The sequence below is a fragment of the Podarcis raffonei genome, chromosome 1, assembly GCF_027172205.1.
Source record: "Podarcis raffonei isolate rPodRaf1 chromosome 1, rPodRaf1.pri, whole genome shotgun sequence".
Lineage (NCBI taxonomy): Eukaryota > Metazoa > Chordata > Lepidosauria > Squamata > Lacertidae > Podarcis > Podarcis raffonei.
In genome coordinates this window covers 8,819,673-8,847,644 of record NC_070602.1, presented here as the reverse complement: position 1 = coordinate 8,847,644, position 27,972 = coordinate 8,819,673, and the positions used below count along the sequence as shown (strand labels likewise).

At 38.7% G+C, this 27,972-nt stretch overlaps 1 protein-coding gene across 11 annotated transcripts; it reads left to right on the top strand.

The window, feature by feature from the left end:
• Positions 1–106: 106 nt before the first annotated feature.
• Positions 107–25,602, top strand: C1H14orf39 (chromosome 1 C14orf39 homolog). Of its 11 annotated transcripts, none has more exons than XM_053401499.1 (22): positions 107–137; positions 1,987–2,044; positions 2,650–2,706; positions 3,515–3,641; positions 5,301–5,390; positions 5,746–5,933; positions 7,140–7,182; positions 8,217–8,337; positions 11,056–11,150; positions 12,336–12,469; positions 13,598–13,677; positions 16,204–16,289; positions 16,400–16,464; positions 17,599–17,669; positions 18,689–18,819; positions 18,973–19,105; positions 20,690–20,747; positions 22,260–22,330; positions 23,532–23,662; positions 23,818–23,950; positions 24,490–24,544; positions 24,965–25,600. In XM_053401499.1, exons 2-22 carry the CDS (start codon positions 1,996–1,998, stop codon positions 25,153–25,155), a joined length of 2,109 nt encoding a protein of 702 aa, XP_053257474.1. In that variant the 5' UTR covers positions 107–137; positions 1,987–1,995; the 3' UTR covers positions 25,156–25,600. The 11 variants fall into 11 exon arrangements, with proteins under 11 accessions (XP_053257474.1, XP_053257393.1, XP_053257562.1 ...); XM_053401418.1 differs by lacking the exon at positions 107–137 and adding an exon at positions 1,098–1,139; XM_053401587.1 differs by lacking the exon at positions 107–137 and adding an exon at positions 1,133–1,198.
• The last annotated feature ends 2,370 nt before the right edge of the window (positions 25,603–27,972 follow it).

Below are 27,972 nucleotides of genomic sequence, written 5' to 3'. Positions count from 1 at the left end.
CAATCTTTAAAAAAAATATATGAGTGCATTTATTTAATCCCGAGCAAATATGGTTGAGGATTGCACTCTTCTTGTGGGGTTGTGCAGGGAATCAAGCAGAAATGCAATCTGAGACATGACAGGGGAACTGCCCAAAGGTGCTTGGGAAAGATTATGATTATTAATATAGATGATGATGATAATAATAATATTTTATTAAATTTGTATACTGCCCTCCATCCAAATGTGCTTGGAGAAAAATACTCTTGTTGATAATTTTTAGATGATTATAATTCTAATAATTTATTACATTTGTATACCACCCTTCACCAGAAGGTGCTTGGTCATGGGGTTGCCATATGGCCAGAATTTCCTGGAAGACTCACTTTTGTGTCTGGATTTTCACTTTTTGAAATATGTCAACCCTATTAAGCCAATACTGTCGTCGTTATTTTTCTATATTTATCATCACCATCAATTAAATTTGTATACCACCCCTTAATCCAAAGAGCCCAGGGTGCTTCACAACAGAATAATGCAAAATGAGAACGAGATATAGATATAGATCTATCTATCTATCTATCTATCTATCTATCTATCTATCTATCTATCTGAACAAAAAGCAAACCAATTACACCCCCCCCAAAGAAACCCCATATTTTAACTGCCGTAGAATGTTATAAGTCCCCGCAGGAAGGGCGCGCAACCCTAAACCATGTCTACTCGGAAGTAAAGCCCCACTGCGCCCAGAGGAGCAAAGCCTTCTTGGACGCAGCGGGCTCAGCCAACCCTCTCAGGGCTTCCCGCCAAACGAATCTCCTCAGGCGGCGCAGCTCCCCTCCCCCGCCCGCCCCGCTGCCGTTAGGACTTAAAATAAAGGCGGGAAACAGGCTGCCGAGCGCCCGAGGCGGATCACCGCAGCCAAACGGCGGTTAAAGCCCCGCGAGAAGCGCCTCAGAAACGCGCGCCTTTCCTCCGCCTCCTCAGCTTTTCCCGCGCTTTCCCCCCCAGGGCGACGCCATTTTGCTTTCTGCTGAACAGCGTTTTAAGAGGTTGACTCTCAGACTCCCTGTGAGCCTTACTGCCCCCATTGAATAAACAGGACCCCCTCCAAACGAAGTGTGTGGGAGGGTTTTTTGTTTTTTGACGAAGGACAGCAAGTCTGGTGCCATACACGCCACAGATTATTTTTATCTGTTCTTCTGGAACCGTGTTTGTGGTGCAGGTTTTTTTGTCATCAATAGGATTTTAAAATCTATTTTTATTACTGTTGTTGTCAGGCTGCCCTTAAATCACGTTGGGGGTGAAGGCTGTGGTTTGAAAGTATTTTTAAAGTGAATGAACTGCCCTGTGGCCTGTGGCTGAGGGGGCTGTATAGAAAGTTAATAAACAAAGAAAGAAACAGGGTTTTGTAGATATGCAGATTTCATCCAGAATTGTCATGTTATGCGGTCTGGAAACTTTACACCTGATTTAATTTTTTATTTAGATAAAAATGTCACTGTCGTGCTAATCACTCCTCCTTCTGACTGATCATTTAAGGATCGTTACCTGTGAAAACCTTAATGAGGGGCAAAATATTGGTGAACGTGCAGTGTAACTTTGAACACTTTGAACACTGGAAAGTTTGTGATGCTTATTCAGATACATTAAAATTTGTTAATGGTAAAAAGCTGGTTAAAGGCTCCAGCTATCATTACGAACAGGTCAGTGGAAACAACTGCCTCAGACAAAGTGGGATAATTTTACAAGAGGGTTAATGTTAGCTTCATATTCCCTCCTTTTTCATGAAAATTTCACCCCTGCCTTACAAAGCATCTCCCAACCTTTAATAATAATAATAATAGAATTTATATACTGTACTACCCTATACCCAGGCCTTTACAGCAAGGGGTGGGTTTTCTTTTCATTTGTCTCCAATTTTCATTTTGTATTGCTGGAGCTATTATGTCATTGTGAGTTTGTGCTTTTATTATGTTCTTACTTTTCTTTTCCCTCTTCATGTAGGTTTACAAAATGGCTGATGTCATGTTAAACAACCTGAACAAACTACTGCTACAGCTTGGTATGTTGCCGTGTGGTTCAGCTTTGGAAACAAGCAAGGGAGAGTCCTCACATTCCCAGCCTTCAGTTATCTATAGTTTTTGATTATTTGCATATATTGTTTGCCTCACAGTGTTATAACACATTTAAAACACTTTTTCTTTACGGTACTAATGTAGCTGAGTCCCATATGGATCTGTGTTACTGGGTTAAGATAGAATTACACTCAACGCCAAACTACATGTTATAAGGTCCCAACAGTCACTTCTAAGCAAATTTGAGAGAGGAGAATTAATAGCAAAGAATGGTGGGAATGGTTTAATTCTTCCTCTCCTTTCCCCATCAGCAGTTTTCCGCTTTGTACAGGTTTGGATGGATGTTTATAAGGCAAATGCATCTGAAATGCAGGAAAAGCAGCTTTGGGATGAGGAAGGAGGAGAAGAAGCAGTGGATGGGGTATAGTTTAATATAGGCAAGCCATAGGCAAACAGCTTGAATACACCTAGCACTGAAATAAAATCTAGTATTCAAGTGACTAAGTTACTGTTTTAAAATGCAAATTAGTTCTCACACTTACCGTAATAGCTGAAGGCAATGATATCATTCATCTATATGTTTCTGCTACAGTGTTTCAGCTGCAGCAAGCATCTGACTCCAAGGAACATTTGAGGCAACAGATACAGAGTGAGTAGACTTTAATACATAAATTTTGTCAGAATCTTGCATTTGTTGCAGTTTAAGCTCTCATATATACTTCTGCATGCCCCTTGCCTTTCCTTGATAGAAACATTCCTCTTATTGGTGGATTGTAATGGAAACTTGTCCTCATTGTCAAGAAGTTGTACTCTTGGTCTGAAAATTGGTTATGATTCACAACTTGTGGTGTCTATCCACAGGCGTGTCTAACAAAAAACACACACGCAAACAAAAACCACCATGCACAAGGACCTGCTACCTTATTGAAACAAATGTAGCAGCCCTAGAAAGCAGGGGAGCTCCAGATGCATAGTAGACCTCCAGTATCCATAAGAACAGGCATAGGCAACTTCGGCCCTCCAGATGTTTTGGGACTACAATTCCCATCATCCCTGACCACTGGTCCTGTTAGCTAGGGGTAATGGGAATTGTAGTCCCAAAACATTTGGAGGGCCGAGGTTGCCTATGCCTGCATAAGAAGGTGCTGGATCAACATTCTGGGTGGAATTTAGCATCATGCTCTTTCAAACATTCTATCTGTGCAAGCATTTCAGCTTGCTGGTCGAATTATACCCTCTCTCCCAACCCCAAACTAATTTTGGGAGAGTGTGTGGGAAGCAGAGGAGGGCAGGTCTTGTTGTGTAAGCAAGTCTTTGTGCACAGCTTCTGCTGATGAGACTGTTAGGTAAATTCTGCTCTATAGCTCTAACCTTGGAACATATTGGATGGTTCCAGTTGTATAGTTTGTATCCCAGTGACCTATTCCATCATACATGAAATAAACATTTTCTTTCAGTATATTCTGCAAATACTGCAGGGAAAAAGATTGAGATCTGTCAGCTACAAGAAGAAATTAACAAGAACAAGGAGGCAATTGCTAGCCTACGCAAACGAAACAATAGCTGTAGAGAGAATTGTAATGCGTAAGTATATGGTAAAAACTTCATTTCTGAAACCGCAATTGGCTATAATATACCTCTTTGTAATCAAGCAATTATGGATTTAGCTAGTAAGAAGGGGTGTGAAGTTATTTTGTTATAGACAGAGAAGATACATAGCACTTTCTGAGGTTTTAAAGTGCTTTCAGTACATTATCTCTATAATCTTACAGCAACTCTGTCAGTCAGGTCAGTCAGTATTATTATTTACATACTGCGTATGGGTGGTAGAGTGTCTGAATGGGTGGAGACACCTGGAAAATTTGTGATATGTGTTCACATTATACCTTTAAAGCACAGTTAAATAACATTCTTTCTCTCAAAGAATTCTGGACATTATAGTTTACCTCTCACAGTTACAATTCCTAGCAACCCTTAAGAAAAGACATTCCTCAGAATTCTTTGAGAGGAAAAATGTGCTTTGATTGTAATTTAAAGGTATAGTGTGTGTGCAGCCTTAGATTTGAACTGGGGACTTCATGGTTCCAGTGCTGGATTAAACCCTTTCAGAGGCCCCTAGGCATTCTCAAACTTGGGGGCGGGCCCTTGTGTGTGTGCTTTAGTGGGATAACATTGAACTCGGAAAGCTTGGTTGTAATTTTCTTTCAAGATCAAATCAATATTATTTTGATCTGTTGTCGTGGGGCCCCTACTCTCTATTTGGTAATCCGGCACTGCATGGTTCACACCAGTTTCTTAACTACTGCTATGTATTTCTTCTTTGTTACACTTATATCCTGGGTTTATGCCAAATGGCAATTCAGTCAGCTAACAGCAATAATACAAATGCAGTGGTACCTTGGTTTAAGAACAGCTTAATTTATGAACAACTTGGATTAAGAACGCTGCAAACCCGGAAGTAGGTGTTTTGGTTTGTGAACTTTGCCTTGGAAGCAGAACATGTTTCACTTCTTGTTAAGTGTGTTCCATTTGTAAATTGAGTCCCCTGCTGCTATGGAAAAACACACTTTGGTTTAAGAACGGACTTCCAGAATGGATTAAGTTTGTAAACCAAGGTATCACTGTATAATAAAAATATCAACATACAATAAAACAGCAATAAAATACAAACTGAAAAACATAAAAAACCAGACAAATAACCATTTAGAGCCAACCACAACTTACTTACAAATCAACATATGGGTCAAAGGACTGTACTGTATTAATACAAATGCATTTGCCAACCAGTGGAAAGTCATCAGAGACAGGGATAACTGGGCCTCCCTTGGCAAGGAGTTCTGGCGTCTGAGAGCAGCAACTGAGAAGGTTTTCTGGGTTCCAGTTAGTTTTATTTTATTAATGAGTATTTTTGAGTGTGAGTATTTTGCGATATGAAAAGTTGGTACACATGTCAGTACTGAACTTTACACTGGATACAAGCTACATGCAATTGAAATAATGAGAAAAGCACAGAAGTTTTAGCTTAGACTCACAAAGGTGACTGTGAGCCAAAAGTATATCCTGGGTTCCTGTTTCTCAGAGTACATCATCACATTATCTTCTGGTAGCAAGAAGGGAGAGTGTAAATAGAAAGGTGCTGGTGGGAATTACCCATTTTTATGATGGTTTTATTACTTACGAATATAATTAAACTATGCTTTTAGTAATTAGATGCTTACTGTAGTTTTAAATTTGTTGCCTTAGCTGGAAACCAACATACATGATTCTTAGTCAGCATGAAGAATATTTGCAGAAGGAACTTCAGAATTACCAGGAATCAACAGAAAAAGACAAGTATGTAGAAATGTTTGACAGCTGTATATTAAGACTTCCATAAAATATTGCTGATTATAAGCAATGAATTTGTTACCTATAAAAATGTGAACACTCTTTAATGGAGAATTATATTTTGGGGTACACCACCACTTCAATGGCAATTGCTGACTGCATCCTATCACTGAAAAGTAATAGAAAAATACAGGTGGTTTCTCATGTTCCCAACTATGTTGTAGTTCAGTTAAGGCAACACATATTTTTTTCAAATTTCCCCTGTGTTGAACTGAGCAATTGTCTCAAGTACTGGCTTTGCTTTGAAAAGATAGTTAAAGTGGCGTCTAAGGCGGGTGATTGTATTTCCTTGTTTTAAAAGGAAAATGTACCAGGATTACACAACTCAGTATCAAGAGACTTTTAAACAGCACCAAGAAAAATATTTAGCAACTGCCATTGCTCAGGAATATCACCAAGAAAAAAATGAATTTGAAGAAATCCAAAACCGAGTTCTGAAGCAGTCTGAGCTACTTAAAAAGAAAGAAGCTGAAGTGATAGCGCTTCGAGGTAAAAACATAGTTTCTATAATGCCAGTTATCCCAACTGAAATAAAATATACATGGTGGAATTCACCTAATGAATTCCATCAGTGGAACCCCGGTCTTGTGCAATGAGGTTCTTACCCTTTCTTTCTTCTGCACCCCCACAAAATGGGGTCTGGGTGTTTTGCGGGGAGAACTACTAGAATGGCACATGACAGGAGGAGAAGGGGAAACATTCTATAAGGCAAGCCAAAATGCTTTGAATTCATCCACAGAAATAAAAGAGTTTGGAAGGGATCTAAAAGTTAATTCAACAGATTGCAGTGAGTTGGGATTATTTTTCTTTAAGGGTATGCCCAGATCAACAGTTGCCCTTCAATCCACCTGATATTATTGTCATTGTTTATTATTTATTTAACTTCTATACTGCCCTTCATCTGAAGATCATAGGGCAGTTCACAATATAACAACAAATACATACTATAATAAACGAAAACAGTACCCCCAATTTAAAAGGTGTATATAGTTTAACTAGCCAAAGACCTAGGAGAACAGAAATGTTTTAGTCTGGCACCTAAAGATATGTAACAAAGATGTCAGATGAGCCTCCCTGAGGAGAGTGTTCCACAAATGGGGAGCCACCACAGGAGATGCCTGTTCTTGTGTTGCCACCCTCTGGACCTCTCACAGAGGAGGCACATGAAGAAGGGCCTCTGATGATGATCACAGGGTCTGGGCTGGTTCATATGGGAGAGGCAGTCCTTGAGGTATTGCAGTTCTGAGCCGTAAAGCTTTATTGTTAAAACTATCACTTTGAATTGAACCTGGAAACTAATTGGCAGCCAGTGCAGTCGGTCAAGGATTGGAATGATATACTCAAACCATCTTGCCCCAGTGAACAATCTGGCCACTGAATTCTGCACCAGCCAGTTTCTGAACCATTCAGGGGCAGCCTCATGTATAACACGTTTCAGTAATCTAACCTAGAGGTTACAAGAGCATAGACGACAGACGTTAGGCTATCCTTGACCAGATTCGTGCCACTGAGGCCACCTGAGCCTCAAGCAACAGTAGTGGATCCAAAACAGGATCCATTGTGCAGATTAACATGGTGAGAACATGATATAGCACAATCCGGAATGAAAAGCTATTTTAAAAAACCTTTGTGACCATTTTTTAACCAAAATGCGTAAAAATGAGATTAATTCATGAACAACTTTCCTTCCTCCAGAACCTGGTCCGTTCCAGTCACTTTCGCAGTGGGCATTACAGATGTATCCATATACTCAGCTTAAAAATTGTCTGTTCAAGAGTTGCCCTGTGGTTTTTCTTGTCTTTGTTACTGACTTTATGATTGCTGAAAGATGTTGAAAAACACAGGTATCTACATTGTCTTCCAGCTCTTAAAGAAGTCTATTGAACTGTAATTGACGTAGAGAGGTAAGAACAAATCCTATAGTTCAGGCCATGTAGCTACTGTAATCAAAAAGTCATGAGCAAGGAAGAAATATTAGTTTAACTTTGGTTTAGAACTGCCCTATTTACTGCTCTATTTGCTATTTACAAGTAAATATTTGTTCTAAATTATTTACAATAAATGCTAAAAGTTCTGTGCATTTATTACTGGTACATTTTTGTCATATATAATTCACCATGAATCTTCAGGATAGGGTGGGATAAAAATGGGATAAGTATGATGTTTATAGATTGAATTCACAAAGGCCTTTTGTGCTAGTTGTTATTCAGAATGGTCTTAATTCTTGCAATAGCGTTCTTAACATTGTTTCAGATTTTCGGAAGCAGAGCAGAGCCTCAGCTTGCCCAAAGCAATGTAATCTAAGGATTTACATGATGTTCATATCCAGTTCTTTAGCCACAGTAGGACACTGAAAGCTCAATCCTTCAGTTCAGTTCAGTTGAAATACTAGAACTCATTTCACACAACCAGCACAGTTGTGATATGACAACTGTCCCCTCCATCAGGCATGAACAAAGGCTGTGATAAGTGGTTTATCTGAACATTAAGCCCTAAATATTGCATGGCATGCCACTGTTTATCATCCAAATGTGGATTCCAGCACATTTCTGTCTGGGTTAATAGCAAATGATTCAGACAACATGTTCAGCACAAATGTGGCTGAATCTGGGTTGAGATTAAAAGTTACCCAAGTTAAACAGCGTAAGTGTGAATAAGTTCATTTATTTCAAAGGCTTAAATCCAAGTGAGCACACTAAAATGTGTTTCCATTTAGCATTTTACTTTGACTGCTTGTTGTGTATGTTTTATTGATTCCTTAACACAAGAAAGTGCTTCTTTGAGGCACAACACAAAAGAAATTCTTACGCATGCAGTGGTTCTCAGGCAGCAATCACTTGAACTAGAAAAAACAGCAGAAGGGCTACAAAAGAAAATTAATTATTTTAAACAGGTAAAATGCCTTTTAAATTCCATTCTATGTTACCATCTGCTAAAACACTACTATATCACTCACAGTTGATAAAGATATATAACATTATTTCAAGCTCTATTCTGTAGTTGGTAATTATTGTGTTCTTACTATTTTAAGATGACAAAATGGGATTTCCTCATTTCCTCTGAAGCATTGTGGATGATACCCAACCCACACATCAGATAACAGAATCACCCAAGGTCTCTCATTTCACTCAGATCTAGCAAATCCTGACCCCCACCCTGATGCTGTTCCTTATTCCTAATGCTCTCCACCAGTCTACCTCTCAACAGAGCCCCACTGCCTCCCAACTCCCACAAATTAAAAAGAAATATATTCATCCTATGTTAAGCGCCTGACAGGATTTTAGAATCTGACAGGTAACAGCAGACTTATGAGGGTAGGGGGGAGAGACTGAAGACCCAGCTACATAGTGGTTGACTGATTAGAAGTTAAATAAAGGAACTGAGAGGTAATATATAAATGTCAATAAAATTTCTTTGTTGTTGCCAGGAAAACTTTACACTACATTTTCTTGAAGACACTAATAGCTCCAGCTACAATTCTTTTTCCTTTATCTTTTGAGTATGTAGGTCACCATTATTGTCCCCTATTGCAGATTTGGGGCAGTAGCTCAGAAATAGTGGCTTGCCTAAGGCTACCCACAGAGTTCATGGCTGAGCAGAGATTTGAACCATTTCACTGCTCAGTGTTCTGGTTTCTTTCTCTTTCTCTTTCTCTTTCTCTTCAATCAATGTAAAAGAAAGGCCATATTGCCATGTCATATTCACACAGTCACAAGCAACATAAACACCCTCATTTCAGTCACACACATACCTATAGCAATTCAAAAGAACCCTTTCCCTCTTGCCAGAGTTGGAATTAAAAACCACCTAGCATATCTCCCCTTCAAACACCTAAAATCCTTCATCCTATTCACAATGTGGCCTGATCCATGCATTATTATTGAACAAGGAGAACTGGTCAGGCTAGGTTAGCTTTTTAAAATCTGTATGTCAGTTCCCACTAAAAAGTCTGAAAGGTTCTGCATAGTCTAATGTCATGCCACACAGTAACACCTGTAAAAAGATTGTATGTGTCAGGCAAAGCATGTTGTACATAGCATTATTAATAAATGTATGACTTGGGCCTCAGGCCCCTATATCTTTTGAAGAACTGGATTCAGAGCCTTTCAATCCCTTTCAACAGGGTTCTTTATAGCACTTGCTTTTCTGAACATACCTCATAGAGATCTAAGATTGGTTTTATATGTTCCTCAAGCCTCCACAAGGGTGGAGGACCACTTAAGACTTCCAGAGACTAATGCATCAGGTTAGTTGCCAGACTGGGGAAGTATTCAGTTGGCTGTATACTACTGCCCATTGCAGGCGTATTCTGCTGATTCTACTATCCATAAGCTGTAGTGGTGGACTTTGGAACTCACTTAGGCTACATATGCAACATATATTTAATGCACCCACCCACAGAATCCTGACAACGTTAGTTTGTTAAGGGTGCTGGGAATTGTAGCTCTGTGAGGGGTAGACTACACTTCCCAGGATTCCTTTTATAGGGTGGGAGCAAGAAATGTGCTTTAAATGTATGGTGTGTACACAGACTCAAATAGTGGGCACAATAGCCCCTAGAACCCTTTCCCTCTTGCCAGAGTTGAAACATCTTTGTGGATTACTAGGCAGCTACAGGCAATGAGACAGCAGAAACAAAGATAAGAGTGCAAATGAAGAAAAACATCTGAAAATTTCAGCCAAAACAGCATAGAGCCCATTTGAAGGCTTCCGTGGTGGTGATAGAGAGATGACCTTTTCTAATAGGTTGTTGTCTTAAAACTTAATAATTTTTTTGGTAGTTTAGATTCTGATTTTAATAAGTTTAAAGAAATGTAATAGATCCTGTCATGCCCTCCCACGAACAAAAGGGCTCCTTTCATTTACAGAAGTGATTGCAATCTGACAGATGAAGGTGATTTTCACTAGTTCCCTGTAGCCTCCCCACCTTCTATACTGCTTCAGAGGTTCCCACAACTCTCAGTAACAGATTCATAGGGGGCTATATGCAGTGGAAAGTGGGAATCAGTGAAAATTGCTTCCCTTTATTTTGTCAGGGCAAGTGTTCTCCTGTGAGTAGATCAAGTTCTGAATCTAAGCTACTGTAATTGATTGCTTTTTTATTTTACTATTGGTCTAAGTCATTCTGAGGGCTTTTTAAGGTGGAAAGGTGCCATTAATTAAACAAGGGCAGGCAGAGATAGACCCTTGGGTTTCTTGGGTTAGTGTAGACAAGTCATGGAAAAACAAGACTGCCTTTCTATGCTGGAAGCAACTTTACAACTTTTAAGGAACCACCAGATTTTTCAGTGAAGCCTATGGGGTACCCTGTAGTGCATAATAAAAGAGGGGCATTGTATTAAACATAATGCTACAGTGAATATTCTGTTAGTGCAAGGGTTTTTCCCTTTGTGGTAGAAGATTCTGTCCCCGTCTCCTCATCTCTGTATTCCCTAAATCTATTCTGGGGGTTCCTCCAATCCATGAGAGCAGGGGGGGATCCCCTTAAACTAGTGCTAATCCTTGAAGTTAGTTGAATACTAACTTGAAGTTAGTTGAATACTAACTTGAAGTTAGTTGAATACTGTCCATGGATACAGTTATATCATTTGTTTATATAATTTTTCTTTAGCAAATTGAAAAGATTAAAGAAGATCAACACAATCCTGAAGTGATAGAAAAGGAAAATGCAAAAGATCTTGAAGCAAGGAAGGCATCTGATGAAAGGCAATATTTTAAAATTGATTTTATCACACATAAACAAGTCCCGTAAACTGTAATGCTATAATCCTATCTATATAAACATTCAGACATATCTGCACAACAAACATATATCATGTTTATACCCCTTTAACTGCCTAGGCTTTCCCTGAAGAATAATAGGAGTTGTAGTGTTGGAAGATTGTGCAGATTATATTGTATTGATTCCTTACATTATCTTGTATGTGAGTCCCCCTCCCCAAAAAAATAACACTAGAGTTCCCAGAGGAGAGGGAATGGTTATTGTCAGTGCTCTATAACAGTAGAAAGCGGCTCCTGCATTACTCTAATGTCAGTGCAGATCTTCTGATCAGCACATGAATAAGAGGGGCTAGTTCTGAACTGCCGTTGCAGTTGTAGTTGAGAATAGCATTGCCTTTATACCTTTTTATCAAGGAAGAAATATTTATTTTAAAAGCTTTATCTCTATCTTAAGATACTTTACTGAAGTCTAAGGGTGCAATTCTGACTTCACTTAAACTTTTGGCAAATCTCCCATTGAACTAGGGTTGCCATATTTCAGAAAGCGAAAATACAGATACAAAAGTTGTTGAGGTTTTTGTTTTTTGTTGTGGTGGTTTGTTTTTTTTTCAAAGATGCTGAGCTATTCTTAAGGAATTTTGCCAAAATCTACACTTCTGACATTGGTTGCCATACGTCTGGATTTTCCCGGACATTTCGGCGATTTCTCCCCAGGCACTGTTTCCGATGGCCAAATTCCGGTTATGTCTGGGAAATTCTGGACATATGTCAACCCTATAAGATACATACTGTGCTGTCTTTCTGCATTTAATGTCACATGTCTTTGTTTTATTGCAATTAATGCAAGATCCTCTGTATACTGCGTTTTAGGATGGGAATTTTTTAAAAAAGGGAAGGTAGAGGGATGTATTAAATGTTTTGTCCCTATATGGCTCCATGTTACGTTCTTTCTGTTCTATAATTTGTCATGTTTGTGTCATGCCCATTGGCAGGTATTACCCAGCAAATATATTATAATGGATTCTAGCTTAGGCAGAGAAGGTACATCTTTTCAGTGTTTTGTCCTTTACCTCATTAAGCCATCCCTGGCCTTTCAATCTCTCTCTTTTTTTGAAAATCCACTCACCTCGTTTACTGTTTGCTTTCATTGTAGCTTTTTTCTTCTTTCAGCTTGTTCAAAGAGAGTCACCATGTGTTAAAAGAGAAACGTCAGATGTATGAATCATTACAGCTTCCTAGCATTTGTCAGAAATTAGTCCAAAGTTTCTCAACTCTGAAGCCATTGCTTCAGCAAACGCAGAGAGGTATAATTTATATCTCTAAAGAAAATATTTTGAGGTTTCATTTTTAGGTGAGGAGTAATGTAGATGTTAATTATCCCATAGTAAGCTGTCCCTGCCACATCTGAGGGGGACTCCACACTATGTGCAGTAGACACAATAATTGTATGGGCACTAATGTTTCTGAAAGCATACATATGATTATTATTGGGTGGGTGGGTGGGTATTTTTGTTTGTTACTTCTTGTTGGCATATGTCTGTCTTGAGAAACGATGGAGTGCTGCTGGAGACAAACTGCTGTGTTAGCACCGACATGACCTCCCCAGGGCACAAGCCTGGGCAGTGTGTGTTTGGCAGTCTTGGGCTGCCCAGATGACAAGATCCTCCCCCTCTTGGTGTTACTGATGTGGTCCAAAGAAAAGCAGAGCAATACATTTGGCACCAGCTTGGCTGCAGGAGTTGCCAGAAGGAGGCATACAAGGTGCCATCCAATTGTGTTAAGGACTTCAGATTTGTGTAGGGTTTACTCCTTAGGCTTTTCTTCTTCCAAAGATATCCTGCAAGGCAGTGGATGTTTAGAACCAGAGTTTTTCTTCTCCTAGATGGGCTACCTTTCCAGGTTGATGAGCCCCATATGCCCCTCAGTTCCCTCTACAGCACGTGCAGAAACTGCCTTCTTGACCATTGGACCCACTATTGGTCTCATCCGCTCAATCTACCACAGCCTGTCTTCGCATGCAGGAGAAGTCTGAGGCTCATCAGTTATCCTCACCTGGTTTAGCAGCTATGTTTTTATATTGTAAACCACCCTGTGGTTTGCAGTTAATAATAATAATATAGAATGATCACAATTGTTTTATAGGCAAATACATCAGTGTGTTTTCTGTACTCTGAATTGCCTACACCAAAGGTGGCAGATATAGTATTCAGAGACTTTTCCACATAATACTTTGCGCCAGTTCTTCTCAGCAGTCATCCATATATGTTTTAAGAAACTGGTATATTTGTCCTGAAGTTCGTTATCTTCAAGCTGGTAGCTTTCTGATTACCTTCATGCTGTTTATAAGCATTTATTGTGAATTTTGTTTTCAGTTGTTTAATAATAAAGCTAAATTATGTATGGCTAATTATGTATGCCATTAAATAATATAGATATGGAAGAGAGAAAAGATTCTGCAGGACATTCAGCAGTGACCAGTATATACTTCAGCCATGTAGAAAATGAAAGACAGGTATGCAAATGGAAAGCAGGTGAGACCAGGGGCAAGACAGGAGCAATTTTTTGTATCTATTGTTTAAAAGATTATTTGATTTAAAAGAAGCAGTCAATTTTCACATTGTAACATTCTACGTACCGTATTTTTCGCTCTATAGGACGCACCTTTTCCGCTCCAAAAATGAAGGGGAAATGTGTGTGCGTCCTATGGAGCGAATGCAGGCTCCTTGGCTTCAGCAGTAGCAACACGAAGCCTCCGAAGCGCAGAGGGAGAGCTCCCCCCACGCTCTGGAGGCTTTGCGTTGCTTTCGCTGAAGCCGCCTGAAGCCCCCAGAGCGCAGGGAACACCTGCTGCGCTCCGGGGGCTTCAGGCAGCTATCCGCAAGCTCCATAAGGAGTTCCTGCTGCGCTCCGAAGGCTTGAGGATAGCTGTCTGAAGCCTGGAGAGCGAGAGGGGTCGGTGCACACTGATCCCTCTTGCTCTCTAGGCTTCGCTTCGCTGGAGAGGCACTGCGCAGTTTTCCGTCTCTGCACAGCGTCCCTTCAGCGAAGCGGGAGGAGAAATGGAAGGGGCTCCGTTTCTCCTCTCTCTTTGCGGAAGGGGCGCTGAGCAGAGAGGGGGAGAATTCCCCCCCCCCCCGTTCTCCCCTTCCTATGGTCCGGTGCGTCCTGTGGTCCGGTGCATCCTATAGAGCGAAAAATACGGTATATATAAAACCAGCAACAGAAAAAACAAATCTAGATGTCTAAATGTTTTATTTTTATTATTTTTGTATTGCTTCATTATGTGCCACCACAAAAACCAAAGCCATAATGATACAGTAGGATAAATACTAAAATAAAAACAAAACATACAAAAACAATCCAAGCAAACAACAGAGCAACATTTTTTTAAAGTGTAAAGCAGGGGCAGTTCAAAGCTTCAACAATAATATAGGCAGTCCTCCACAGAACCTCATTATAATTCAGGTAGTCATATATGGGCACCGATTGAACCCAGATCTGCTTAGCTTTAGCAGAATGGTGGCCTCATGTGCCTTTAGCCTATACAGGCTATGTAACAGGCTTATATGAGGAAGGGTGATTTCTGAGATAGATTTGGGTCTTAGTTTGTGAAAAACCTAAAAAGTGAAAAACAGCACTTTGATTTAGACTTGGAAGCTAAATGGTAACCAGTGCAGAAGCCACAAAATATGTTCTCGCTTCCAACATGAGGTGAGCTTCAGGTTCTCTCCCAGCCCTACCTGGAGATGCCAGCGATTGAACCTGAGACCTTTTACATGTACAAAGCATGTACTCAATTGCTGAGCTATGGCCCTTCCATAGTTGATCTTAGAAGCATGGAGTTACCAGACACAATCCTTCTTCTCTAGAGAGGGGCACAAGCTACATCTATACAGCCATCACCTTCTCTTAGGTATTTTTAATGCGAAACAAAAAAATGCAAGGTCACTGATTCAGTGGGAGGTGTTACACAACCAGAAAATTTGTTCTGGCCCTGAGTCAGAGATTCCATGCAGACATATAGCAAGAAACACACTTCACCCACCCAATCTACACTACTACTACACTGGTCCATCCCATTCTTCCCAGCTAACAAGGTATAGGTTTGATAGAAAGGGAAAGAGCTCTACAAACCCTCAAACCCTGATTCTTGTAAACCACGTAGAGGCTTTGTTACAATTAAGTTGTATGTAAAATTAAATAAATAAATAAATTCAGCAATATTTACGTTTTTCATCCTTTGATATAGACTTACGTGATGCCAGTAAGCAATCTGAAGTTCCATTGACTTCAGTGAGAGAAATATAGGTAGTCTCTTAATTCTGCCAGAAAACTCAATGGAGCTTGCAGGTGGTTAAGTTTGACTTCATTGTGCCTTTGTTTTCATAAAATCATAGAATTGTAGAGCTGGAAGAGACCATGAGGATCATCTAGTCAAACGCCCTGTAATGTAGTAATCGCAACACGTGGTTCCCCCATCCAATCTGAAACATACCAGACCCTGCTTAGCTTTGTAAATGTGCTAGCAGTTTTATTGCTGTACCACTATGTTCTTCAGCATGCCAGAGCAATGTTCTACATCCTTTTCTTTTGACCTTCCTTGCTATAAATATGCATTGTCTTTCCCTTTTAAGAGAACATCAACTCACACTATAATGAGGTCTCCTAATATATTTCATATAATAGGTATATATCAGAGTTTGTTTTTGAAAGCCTAAGTAAAAAGTAAATGCTATGCTCACTTCAGTTATACAGTATGTTCTTTATTTAACACATAAGAAAAATGAGCCTATTAAGCAAATATATAGCAATGCAAATTAATTTATTCACTATAGCAATTTTCTTTTAGTGTTGTTTTTTTTAGGGAAACCAAAAGGACAAACTGGAGCAGATCTGATGGCAGGAAAAATAATTTTCAAAATCATGACCTGTAAATAGAGGTCAAAAGAGCTGTATTTGTACAGCCTAAGGAAAAGTCAACATGTCTGAATTTATCATTTTGTACTTCCCTTCATTTGAAATATGTCCTCTGTTTTAGAAATGTAATGACACCATAGGAACTAACATAGCAAAAAATGCCCAGCTTTCATCTGTAACAAGCTTGCAAAATCAAACGCCACTAAGGTAACTTTTAAAACAAACAAACAAATTTTCATTAGTGAAAGCATGGATTAAGAATCTTGCATGAAGATAATGCTTTTGAAACAAACTCGTTATCCTGTTTATTGTCTTAGGTTGCTATCTTATCAGAAGCAAACAAACAACAGGCAGTGGTTTGAGGCTGAGGCTGCTGAAATAGGTATAAAATGCAACGGAAACGTCAGAATACAAAACGCTTTAAAATACTTTATACATAATCATATAGCTAAAGAAAAGAAAACTTCATCCTGCTTATTGACTTACTGTGTAAATTACAAATTGCATAAATTAGAGTTCTTGATTTTAAAATAATGAAGAATTGTGAACTTATGAACTATTATGCCTAAAATTAAATTGTGTCGCAACAACTACTATGTTGACTGATGGTTATATTTGTGATGGTGTTTCATTGCCACAATCACACACAGCATATGGGATCAACTAATTAATGTCAGTCATCATCACTGCTTAATCAGGAACGCTAGTCATCAGCAATTGCAGCATTTTACAAAGTAGATAAAGAATAGAACTATGAATGACTTGCCCATATAGTATATTAAAGGTTTTCCAGTCAATATGGACCCACTTACACAGGATACCTATGCAGCCTTGTTTCTCAATGTGCCACTTATAGGACTTCTTCAAGTCTCTTTGGCCATTTGAGCCTCAGTATTGTTCTTGAACTCCTTTGCTTTTGTTTGTGGTGCCCAGAATACCACATTCCTCACAGGTGCATGGATCACCCCCCAGGGCAACAAATCAAGAGGACTGTCTTGCAGCCTGTGGAATTGAACTTCACTTTCATGCTACACATTGCCGCCAGTGTGGTGTAGTGGTTAAGAGCGGTAGTCTCGTAATCTGGGGAACTGGGTTCGCTTCCCCGCTCCTCCACATACAGCTGCTGGGTGACCTTGGGCTAATCACACTTCTCTGAAGTCTCTCAGCCCCACTCACCTCACAGAGTGTTTGTTGTGGGGGAGGAAGGGAAAGGAGAATGTTAGCCGCTTTGAGACTCCTGAAGGGGAGTGATAAAGCGGGATATCAAATCCAAACTCCTCCTCCTCCTCCTCTTCTTCTTCTTCTTCTTCTTCTTCTTCTTCTTTAGAATGAGGCTAATATAAGGGACATGTAAGGGATGGGTTAAGTGATTTGTAGAAGACACCATCATACTCTGCTGCTAAAAAACACAAATAAACCAACTCTTATAGATCAATGATACCAACAGTGCTACTTTTGAATATTCTTTTCTCATGTGATGGCCTGATTTTTTTTTAATGCAAGCATTTTTTTCTAGGAGGAAAAAAGGTTGAGTATATGGAACGAGAGGAAGGAAACAGGACAGAGGATTCTGCACAAGCATTTCAAGTCCATTTACCTTTATTTTTGTTTTATCTATTTATTTTTCTTAAATAAATGCCCAGATAACAGTTTTTCAGTTCTAACATGCTCTATAAGGCAATGTCATTTGTAAGCTCTTCTGTCTGAAAGTAGATGCAGTAAAAAGAATGGGTCCTGTTTTCACAAGGAGGGGCTATGCTTGGTGATAGAGCACATGCTCTAAAATGATCAATGATAAGTTCAGCCGTGGAGGCTCTGCTCAATGGTGCTGTTGCCCAATGAGATTTGACAGATGATGGCATGTGAGGGCCTTTTCAGTGGTAGCCTCTAAGCTGTGGAATGCTGCCCCCAACGAAGTGCATCTTGCACCAACAATGTATAGCTTTTCTCAACAGGTCAAGATGCTCCTCTTTGCCAGTGTTTTTAGTGGAGTGAAGTACTGTTTTTAGTGATATGTAACCCATTTTAGGGATCTTCAAGTGAAAGGAGGGTCAGAAGTTTAATAAATAAAAAAAATATTGAAGGTCCTAGATTCAGTCCTTGGTAGGGATAACATCCTGATTGAATCCCCGGGGAGCTGCTGCCATTCAGTGTGCATACAAAATTGAGTTAGACCAATGCCCTTTTAGCACAGTGCAGCTTCATAAAGTTCACACACATGTTAGTAGTCCGCCATGGCTCAAATGCATGGTTCGTATCTATCAGGAGCTATGTGTTCTGTATCATGGGCCAAGGCTTTTAATTCAGCAGGCATTTAAAGGCAGTACAGAAATTGTTTAAATAACTAATCAAATTTTTGTGTGATGTCTATATACAGGTGATTGAAGGATTTTTTCACTTCCATTATATATGAATGGATGCACTCATACATTTAAGAATGTTTCTTATCCACCTTTACTAATATTGTTTTAAGCACAGCAGTCTTATACCTGATGAATATAAAGATTGTTCTCTTTTTGAAAAGCCCCAATAAGTATGTCTTGGTGTTCAAACAGCTATGAATGCCATATAAACATGGTCTTGTATGTAAAATTTCTCTTTAACAGGATGGGCAGGCAACAACTGACTCTCATTTTGCAGAAAGAGATGACGATGCTGAAAGCTATCCAAGAACTCCGGAGCCTCACATACTTCCAAAGACACCTGCTTCTAGTAGGGTGGAAACTCCATTGGAACTGTAAGAATTCTTAGTTCAGATATGAGCTTTGTCATTCTCCCACACTTTTGGAGTGAACACCCTACAAAGCCCAGATTTTGACTGCTTTCCAACTTAACACCAATTCCCGCCCTCAATTGCCAATAAATTTCTCCTCTTATTTCTTTACAACAGAACTCCATCAAAAGGTGAAGGATCAATGTCAAAGTCGCCTGCTTTTCCTTTCCTTTCTAGCTTTACTGCAAAGTCCCTTGGATTTAATTTCTTTGATTCTTCTGTACTTGGAGCGGAAACTTCACCAGGCCAGGTAACATTGAATTTTCAAAATGCAGAGCTGTGTGAGTTTGAGAAATGTATTCATGATGTAGTTAGTGTCAGACTAGAACTGAAAAGGTGCAGATTTAAATTCCCAATCAACTGCAAACCTCATTGGGTGAGGAATGGAAAAAAGCTTGGGGGAGAAACCATGGCTTTCACAACTATGAGTTTTTTTGGAGAGCGAAGATATAAATGTAGTAAAATAAATATTAGAAACACAGCATGAATAATTAGTGTAATCTGCAGGTATAGTCAACCTAATAGGCATTTTCATGTAAGGATACAATTCTGAAATGCAAAGTTCAAAATTTCTCTTTAGGGATTGGTATAGATTTTTAAGCAATAATAAAAAACTAGTTCATTGGGAGTCAGCTGCAAAAGGATAACCCAAATTCTTTTGGATGTCCAGTCCCCTGGGATTTGTCTGAAATTAGTGATCTGTCCTTGCAAGTCACATTCTTTTACCAAAGATTGAGAAGAGAAGATTTGCTTAAACAGGCCACATACAGAATTAATAGCCTGTCAACCTGTAAAAGGATGATTACAAAGTTGCCCGTGACCTTCTCTGCAGAATCTTCCATGAAGTCTACCTCTGACATCAGTCAGGTTCAAATTAGACATGCCTCTACTTACCTGCCTCTCTTACTTGATGGAGTTGAGTTTTTCTTTTGTTACTTGTTTGAAAAGCAGCCTTGGTGACTCCAGTCAGAGTGCAGGGTGGATGAACAGATAACACTTTCCCTTCCAGCTTCTCACACATGCAAAGTTATCTCCGTAAGGTAAAGAGATTCAGGGACCACACAACTGCATGCCTCATCTAGTTTGAGCCATACCTAGATATGCCAGGTAGCAAACATAAGGCAAAACTGATTCCCTATTCCTAATATGCAGTTTCTCTTTCATTGACCATAACTACAATTAATTCATGGTGTTGCATTTATTCTTTGGTATTCTTCTGGAATGATGAGTCCCAGTTCATGATAAACATGGTCATATGCATTTAGTTTTACTTGGAAGTAAACTATTGCATTTAGGAGTGGTATGGCAATCTCAGTCCTCAGGTTGCAAAACTAGTAAAATGTAATGTTTGCATTTGATTTGCTTTTTAACATGCACAAAATAATAAAAATATTACATTCAGGGTATAATCCTCCATCAACTTACCTGGGAGTAAAGCTGATTGAATACAGTGATAATCGAGAGTAAACATGCATAGGATTGCTCTGAACATCTGAAAGAAAATGTAGCCATGTCTTTACTTTGACTTCTGGAGCACTTGGTGGAATTAATGTCTCACTAGTAGAAGGGATAACCCCTAGAAGTAACATGCATGGAGCTTAATAACAAAGCTGGCAGAAATGGCAAATTCTTACTGCTAGGGTTCAATTTTGGAATTTCAGTTTCACTACATCAGCAATCCCCTGTAGTAGTATGTTTACTATTATTATTACGTTGCAGCATTTTAAGAACTTGGATAATTAAAACATGGTGCTTTTCAAATCCTGAATTTACTAATTTATTGATTTATTGATTTTCTAATTAATTCACTTATATAATGAATATTATGTTTCAGTTAGGTGAAAGAGATTCTGCTGGCAATTTAAATCCTATTTCATTACACAAAGGTATTGGTAAGCTTTTACCATGAAATGTTTTGTCAATAGCTTCCATTAATTCACATATTGCTGATAGGCACCCAGTAGCTTCATTCCTTTAACAAAATGTTTAAAATGGATTCAGTCTGGCTTCACACAGTATCATAGAGCTCTTGGGCTTAGTGGTTTCTGTCTATCCATTCCACTTGCTCTTGTGATTTGTTAAACTTTAATTGTTCCAACCAACTCTCACAGCAATTTCATTCACTCTTCTGAAGCAGTGGTCTGAATATTTGAAATGTAAGGCTTCTTTGAACACTGTCAGTCATGAAATCCTGTCCTTTAAGAGCAGTGGGACAATCTCAGAATCCGTGTTATGTCTAATACTTTTTTTTTTTTTTAGTATTCAGGCCATTTTTTAAATAATGAAATTGTAATTAATCTCCAGTATTTTTTATTGTATTCCTTATAAAGTCAATTCAAAATATTATTCCCTTCAAGGAAATTTATTTAGGAAAAGGAAGAATGATTATTCATTTGCATTATCTTTTTCATCATGCTCTTCCGCTCAAGCTTTTCAAGAAGAGAAAGATGACATCAGTTTTCCTTTTCCAGTTAGATCATTCCAAGGCTTTCAATTCTTCCATTATTATTTTTTTTGCTTTTTAGAAATTGTTCCTTAACTGGGCTTAGAGTTCCTGTGCTGTGGAAACACTCTCAGTCTCCTGACCTACCAGGGTTTGCTAAATATATAGCTGTGAAGGAAAACTTCATACTGATCCACTTATTGCATGAATTACAAACTGCATAAAATAGAATTCTTGGTTTTAAAAGCATGAAGACTCATGATTGTTTGGACTTCTGTGCCTAAAAATAAATAAATAAATTTTTATTTAAAATATATATTATGTTGACTGATAGTTGAATTTGTGGTAATGTTCCACTGCTGCAATCACACACGTGTGGTATCAGCCAATTAGAGTCTGTCATCACTGCTTAAGTGGGAAAATCAGCCACCACCAATTACAGTATTGTGCAAAGTAGATAAAAAAAATAGAACTGTGAATGATTTGTTTATATATGATGTTAAAGGTTTTGCAATTAATATGGATGCACCTACAGAAGATATCTAAACAGCTTTTTTCTTCTTCTAAATATGCTACTTGCAGGCCAAATTCTTCAAGTTTCTCTGGTCATTTGAGCATCTCTTCAGTATAGTTATTGTACCTCTTTGCTTTTGTTTGTAGTGCCCAGGATACCCCATTACTAACAGGTGCACAGGTCAGCCCCCGGTACAGTAGATCAAGAGATGGATTGTCTGTTTTATTGCACTGCACTACCTTTAGGTTGAGGGTATAGGCCGATGTAAGGGACACCATAATGGATTAAGTGATTTGTGGAGCATACCATTATGCTCTCTGCTCCTAAAAAAATACAAATAAGCCAACTCTTACATTAGTAAATTTATAGTACGAAGAGTGCTCCTTTTGAATATTATTTTCACATGTGATGAGCTGAATTATTTTTAATGCGAACAATCTTCTCTAGAAGGAAAAAAGACTGAATATGTGGAACGAGAAGAAGGAAGCAGGTCAAACGATTTTGCACATGTGTTTCAAGTCAGTTTAAATTTAGTTTTGTTTTTTCTATTCATTTCCCTCAAATTCATGCCTGGTTAGCACAGGTTTTTGCAGTTTTATCATGCTGTATAATGCAGTGTCATTTGAAATTAATGTTTTACATGTGAGCTCTCCTGTTTTAAAGTAGTTGCAATAAAAAATAAAGTGTTTTCACAAGGAGGGACTATATTTGGTGATGGAGCACATGCTCTAGAATGATCAAAGATAACCTTGGCCAGGGAGGTTCTTTTCAACGGTACTGTTGCCAAATGAGATTTGACGGATGATGGCACGTGAGAGGGCCTTTTCAGTGGTAGCCTCTAAATTTCAGAATGCTACCCCCTCCGAAGTTAATCTTGCACCAACATTATATAGCTTTCCTCAACAGGTCACTTTTGCCCATCCTTTTAGTGGAGTGGGCTAAAGTGCTATTTCTTTTAATATGATTCAACTCACACCTACTGTTTCATTGTATTTTACAGTATTTTAGAGGGGTTTTAAATATTGTGTTATATGTTTTTAGTGACATGTAACCCACTGTAGGGACTTTCAAGTGAAAGCCCACCCCCACCCCGATTCAATGCTTGGTAGGAATAAGAAAGATCCTGATTGAAACATTGGAGAACTGCTGCCACTCAGTTTGTATACAAAATTGAGTTAGATGGTATTTTAGTATAGGGCAACTTTATAAAGTTCACACACATGTTAGTGGTCCCTGTGGCTCAGATACAGGAGCTCTGTGTTCTGTATTAAGGTTCCAATTTTGTAGAACATCTCTGTAGCCGAGATCAGACAGTCCTCCCCTCCTTGTTGATATTCTTTATTTTAGCAGATACCAGTACTTTAAAGCGATTCTGATTTTGTAATCATCTTTCAACTGATAAGCTTAGAGAAAACTGTAATCAAACATTATATTGCTAAATAACTCATCAAATGTCTATATGTGATGTCTATATACAGGTGATTGAATTTTTCACTTTTCACTTCCATTATACGTATATGGATGGATGCATGCATACATTCATTTAAGAATGTTTCTTATCTCACCTTCACTACAGTTGTTCCAAGCTTGGCAGTCTTATACCTGATGAATATAAAGATTGTTCTCTTTTTGAAAAGCCCCAATAAGTATGTCTTGGTGTTGACACAGCTGTGAATGCCATATAAACATGGTCTTGTATGTAAAATTTCTCTTTAACAGGATGGGCAGGCAACAACTGACTGTCATTTTGCAGAAAGAGAAGACGATGCTGTAAGCTTTCCAAGAACTCCAGAGTCTAACATACTTCCAAAGACACCTGCTTCTAGTAGGATGGAAACTCCATTGGAACTGTAAGAATTCTTATTTCAAATATTATTAATGAGCTTGTCATTTTCCAGAGCACGTGGTAAAAGACACTACCAAACCTAGTTTTGGGATGTTTTCTCATCTTAACACCAATTCCCTCTCCACCATTCTTACTAAATTTCTCCTTTCTTTACAACAGAACTCCATCAAAAAGTGAAGGATCAATGTCAAAGTCGCCCGCTTTTCCTTTCCTTTCCAGCTTTACTTCAAAGTCCCCTGGATTTAATTTCTTTGATTCTTCTGTACTTGGAGCAGAAATTTCACCAGGCCAGGTAATATTGAATGGTCAGCATGTAGAGCTGTGTGAAGTGATCAGCTTATTCATTACTAAAGTATGGTGCAGTCAGTGTCAGACTAGAATTGAGGAGATTTGAATTTCAATCCCCAATCAACCACAAACCTTATTGGTTGAGGAGTGGATAAATGGTGATTAGGGGAAACATGGTCTCTACAACTGTGAACTATAGTAAGGATAGTGTTCAGAAATGCAAAGTGGAATGTTTTCTTTAGGGACTGGTATAGCTTTAGAAGCAATAATCGGAACTAGTTCAGGAGGAGTCTTCTGTAATCAAATAACCCCTACCTTTTTGCATGTCCAGCCACCTGGATTGTGTCTGAGATTTGTGACATATCCTTAGAAGTAACATTCTTACCAAGACTGTCATAAAACATACGGAGTTTGAGAAGAGAAATTTTGCTTTAACTTGTGCTGTGCAGCATTTCCCTTAATAGCTGGTGAACTTGTAAAAGGATGCTTACTAATTTATTGCTGGGTTTTGCAATTAATTCACTTATATATATTATGTTTCAGTTAGGTGAAAGTTATTCTGGAAATTTAAATCCTATTTCATCACACAAAGATATTGGTAAGTTTTTATCATGAAATAAATTGTTTTGTCAATAGCTTCTCTTACTGCATATATTGCTGATAACATGTGTGCTAATAGCCATCCAACACCTTCCCTCTGTGGACTTAGATGATGATGATGATAAAGGCTTAGATTTCACTCTACACTTTTCACCTGCTTTTGAGATTCATCACGCTTTAGCAGTTCCACCTTTAGGAGTGGTCTGAATATTTGACATAATTTCTTTGAACACTGTCGGTCAGAAATTCTTGTCCTTTATGAGCAGTAGGACAATCTCAGAATCCATGTCATATCTAACTGAAATAATACTATTCTTTGGCATTTTTTTAAAATAATGAAATTGTAATTAATCTCCAGAATTATTGATTGTATTCCATATAAAGTCAAAAGTTAATTCAAAATATTATTCCCTTCAAGGAAATTTATTTGGGAAAATGGAGACTGATGATTCATTTGCATTTTCTTTTCCGTCGTGCTCTTCCGCTCAAGCTTTTCAAAATGGGAAAGACGACTTCAGTTTTCCTTTTGCTTTTGGGTCATCCCAGGCTGCCTCACTAAAAGGCTTTCAATCTTCATCACAAAGCAGAAAGTCATTTTCACTTTTTTAATTATGTTCCTCAAATGGGCTTAGAGTTCTTATGCATTAACCAATGTTTTTCACCTTGCACCTAAAACAAAAGAAGATTACAAAGGAAAAAGAGAACAAATATTTTCATCCAAGTGATGACATGGTTGCATTTGAGTCTATTGATTTTAAATGGCTCCAGTTAAGAAAGTTAAAGGTAATTGTTTCACTATATTAAAACCTTTGACAAACTTTTATTTTATGAGCAGCATGTAGTGTAAGCTTCAAAACTTTAATTTGAAATAGCTTCTTCAACACGTTTGGTGCTATGTATTTATCAAGAATTTTACTGTCATCTCAACTTTGTAAAGACTTTTGGTAAAACTTTTACAAGTTGTTATAGCAACAGAATGATTGTCACTATTGTCATAGTTGTTTTCCTTTTTTTAAAAAAAAAATACTGTCCTGTAAGACATTTAAATTTTAAATAAAAAATTAAACCATATATTAAACGTCTCACATTTCTTCATGTGGCCAAATGTTTCTGTGAACAATGGGAAATGAATTCCTGTTTCAGTTGAGCAAAACATTCGATCTCAGACCTGTTTAGAACATCATTTGGACTACTTGGTAGCTGACTGCTTTAAACTATTCTGAAAGGGTTTCTTGTGGCACTATTTTGTAGGAGTCAGATGGGTGAATATGCCATTTTAGTTCCTCTTGGTTTCCCATTTTTCCAATATTAAGTTCAGTTATCCACATTTCCACATCAGTTTGTGATATATATATATAAAATAAAAAAGCCCTCATGGAAATTTATCAGTATTGTAGTGCAAATTTACCCATCTGTCTAATCCAGGAGTTCCCAAACTGTGGACTGCAAAGTTGTATGTCTATGAAGAACACAAGTGGCAGCTGTGGATTGTGGCGGCAACATCTGCTCCAAGACAGACTGGAAGTGATAGGTGCGAGGAAGTGGTCCGCCAGTATTCTCAGGAATTTTCAAGTGATTGTGGGGAAACAAGTTTGGGAACCACTAATCTTACCTCCAGCCAGTACTGATAGAGAAAATGACAGTCCTAAAGCACAGTCATAATTGTACAATGAATCATCTATGGATTACATATGTGAGCATGTGTGTGTATCCACTCCTGCTGCCTTCATGTCAACAAATAAATGTAGGACTGTATGCTCTAACTTCAGAGAACACACCTGGATTGTTGACTGTTTTCCTCAGAAATTGAGTTGCTGCCAGCTTGCCTGCCTTCAAGGCTGAACGGCTCATTTAGAAACTTCTCTGTTGGCTTTTTTTTTATGTTGTAGCTCTTGACGTCTCTGGAGTTGACACAAGTCACATGCAATCAAGTCTCCCTTCCTGGTGGACAGGGCCTGTCCTAATGTTCTCTGACTCACACCCAGGTTGTCTGTAGCTCAGCAGTTCTGCTTCCAGACACATCACTTTTATGTTCCCATGTTAACATCTTGCCAGGAAATTGCCTTTTGGTGCGCCACTCTTCTTACCTTTGCTTGATCTGATGTGAATATCATGCTCTTTTTTTGAACATTTGGAACAGTTCACCTTTGGAAAGGTAACTTCACTCGGTTCTCTGCTTTCTCCCTCAGCTGTACTCTGTCCTCCATAAGAGGACTTACATTCCCTCAAGAAGAATCTTCCTGGCTTAAAGATAGGCAGATTATGCATACCTTACTCAGTTATCTGACCAGCCTGTGCCCTCCTAAGATCCCCATAGGGCAGCCTTTCTCTTCACTAACTTTGACCACTGGGGAAAGTCTTCTATGTGGTGATGCAGGACTGAGCCTTCTCTGTGGTGGTGCCCTTCTCATGGAGTGTCCTCCCCATGAAAGCATGCTTGCTGCTGAAACACCTGTCTTTTCCACGCCAAGCAAAGTCCCATGACTTCGCCAAGACAGTTATAGGAGGTTAGAGCTTTCATTGATTAAGAGTGAGTTAGCCACTTTGCTGTTTATTCATTTTTTAAACATTTAATACTGCATCTTTGACGCTCCTGCTAGTAAATTGGTACATGGGGTTGTGTGGGTTAATCTGCCTTTTAAAGCTGATTTTATGTCATTTGCAGTTTTGTAATTTGTGTATTTGTAGGACTTAAGTCTCTCTTCCCATTCATAAGAGTTGCAGAAGTCTCAAATTTAGGTCCAATGACTTCAAGAAATAATCCTGGGTTAGGATGTGAGTGTGGCCTGAATGTGCACCTAATTCATTGAGTGGCTGCTTGTGGCCTGTTCATATGTGCGGCAGCCGTTGTATCCAGTCCTATGCATGCATGCAAAAAAAATCAGCCCCCCCCCCTTAAGATCAAATATCCACAAAATGTTCTATCTCAGTATTTGACATCTGATGATACTTGATTCAAATATTAAAATCAACGGAACAATCCTACCGTATTGGCCTGAATATAAGTCTCACTCCCCCCAAAAAAATTCTGACCGTGAAAAGTTAATGGGCGGGGTATAAATAATAAATTATTATTATTATCATTATTGTTATTATTAAAGTGTGGCTTAAATTTGTGACCTTAGACAGACAAATGGGCTTTTACGATATCACTGCTGAAATATACGGTAAAACGGAACGGGTGTGAGTGCCTGCATAATTTTAAGGGAGCGGCTTATTTTCTGATATTCTCCCCCCCCCCCGAATTTTATGTGGGCCAATATGGTATATTCATGTTCTACCATCTGAGAGCTACAGGGTTTGGCAGAAGTGCATGGCAGATATGCTGGTGGGGCACCCTAGATATGCTCCCAGAACAGCTGGAATGGGAGTAGCACAAGAGGAGCACACTAAAGCCATGTTACCCTTGTCAACAGAACAACGTGA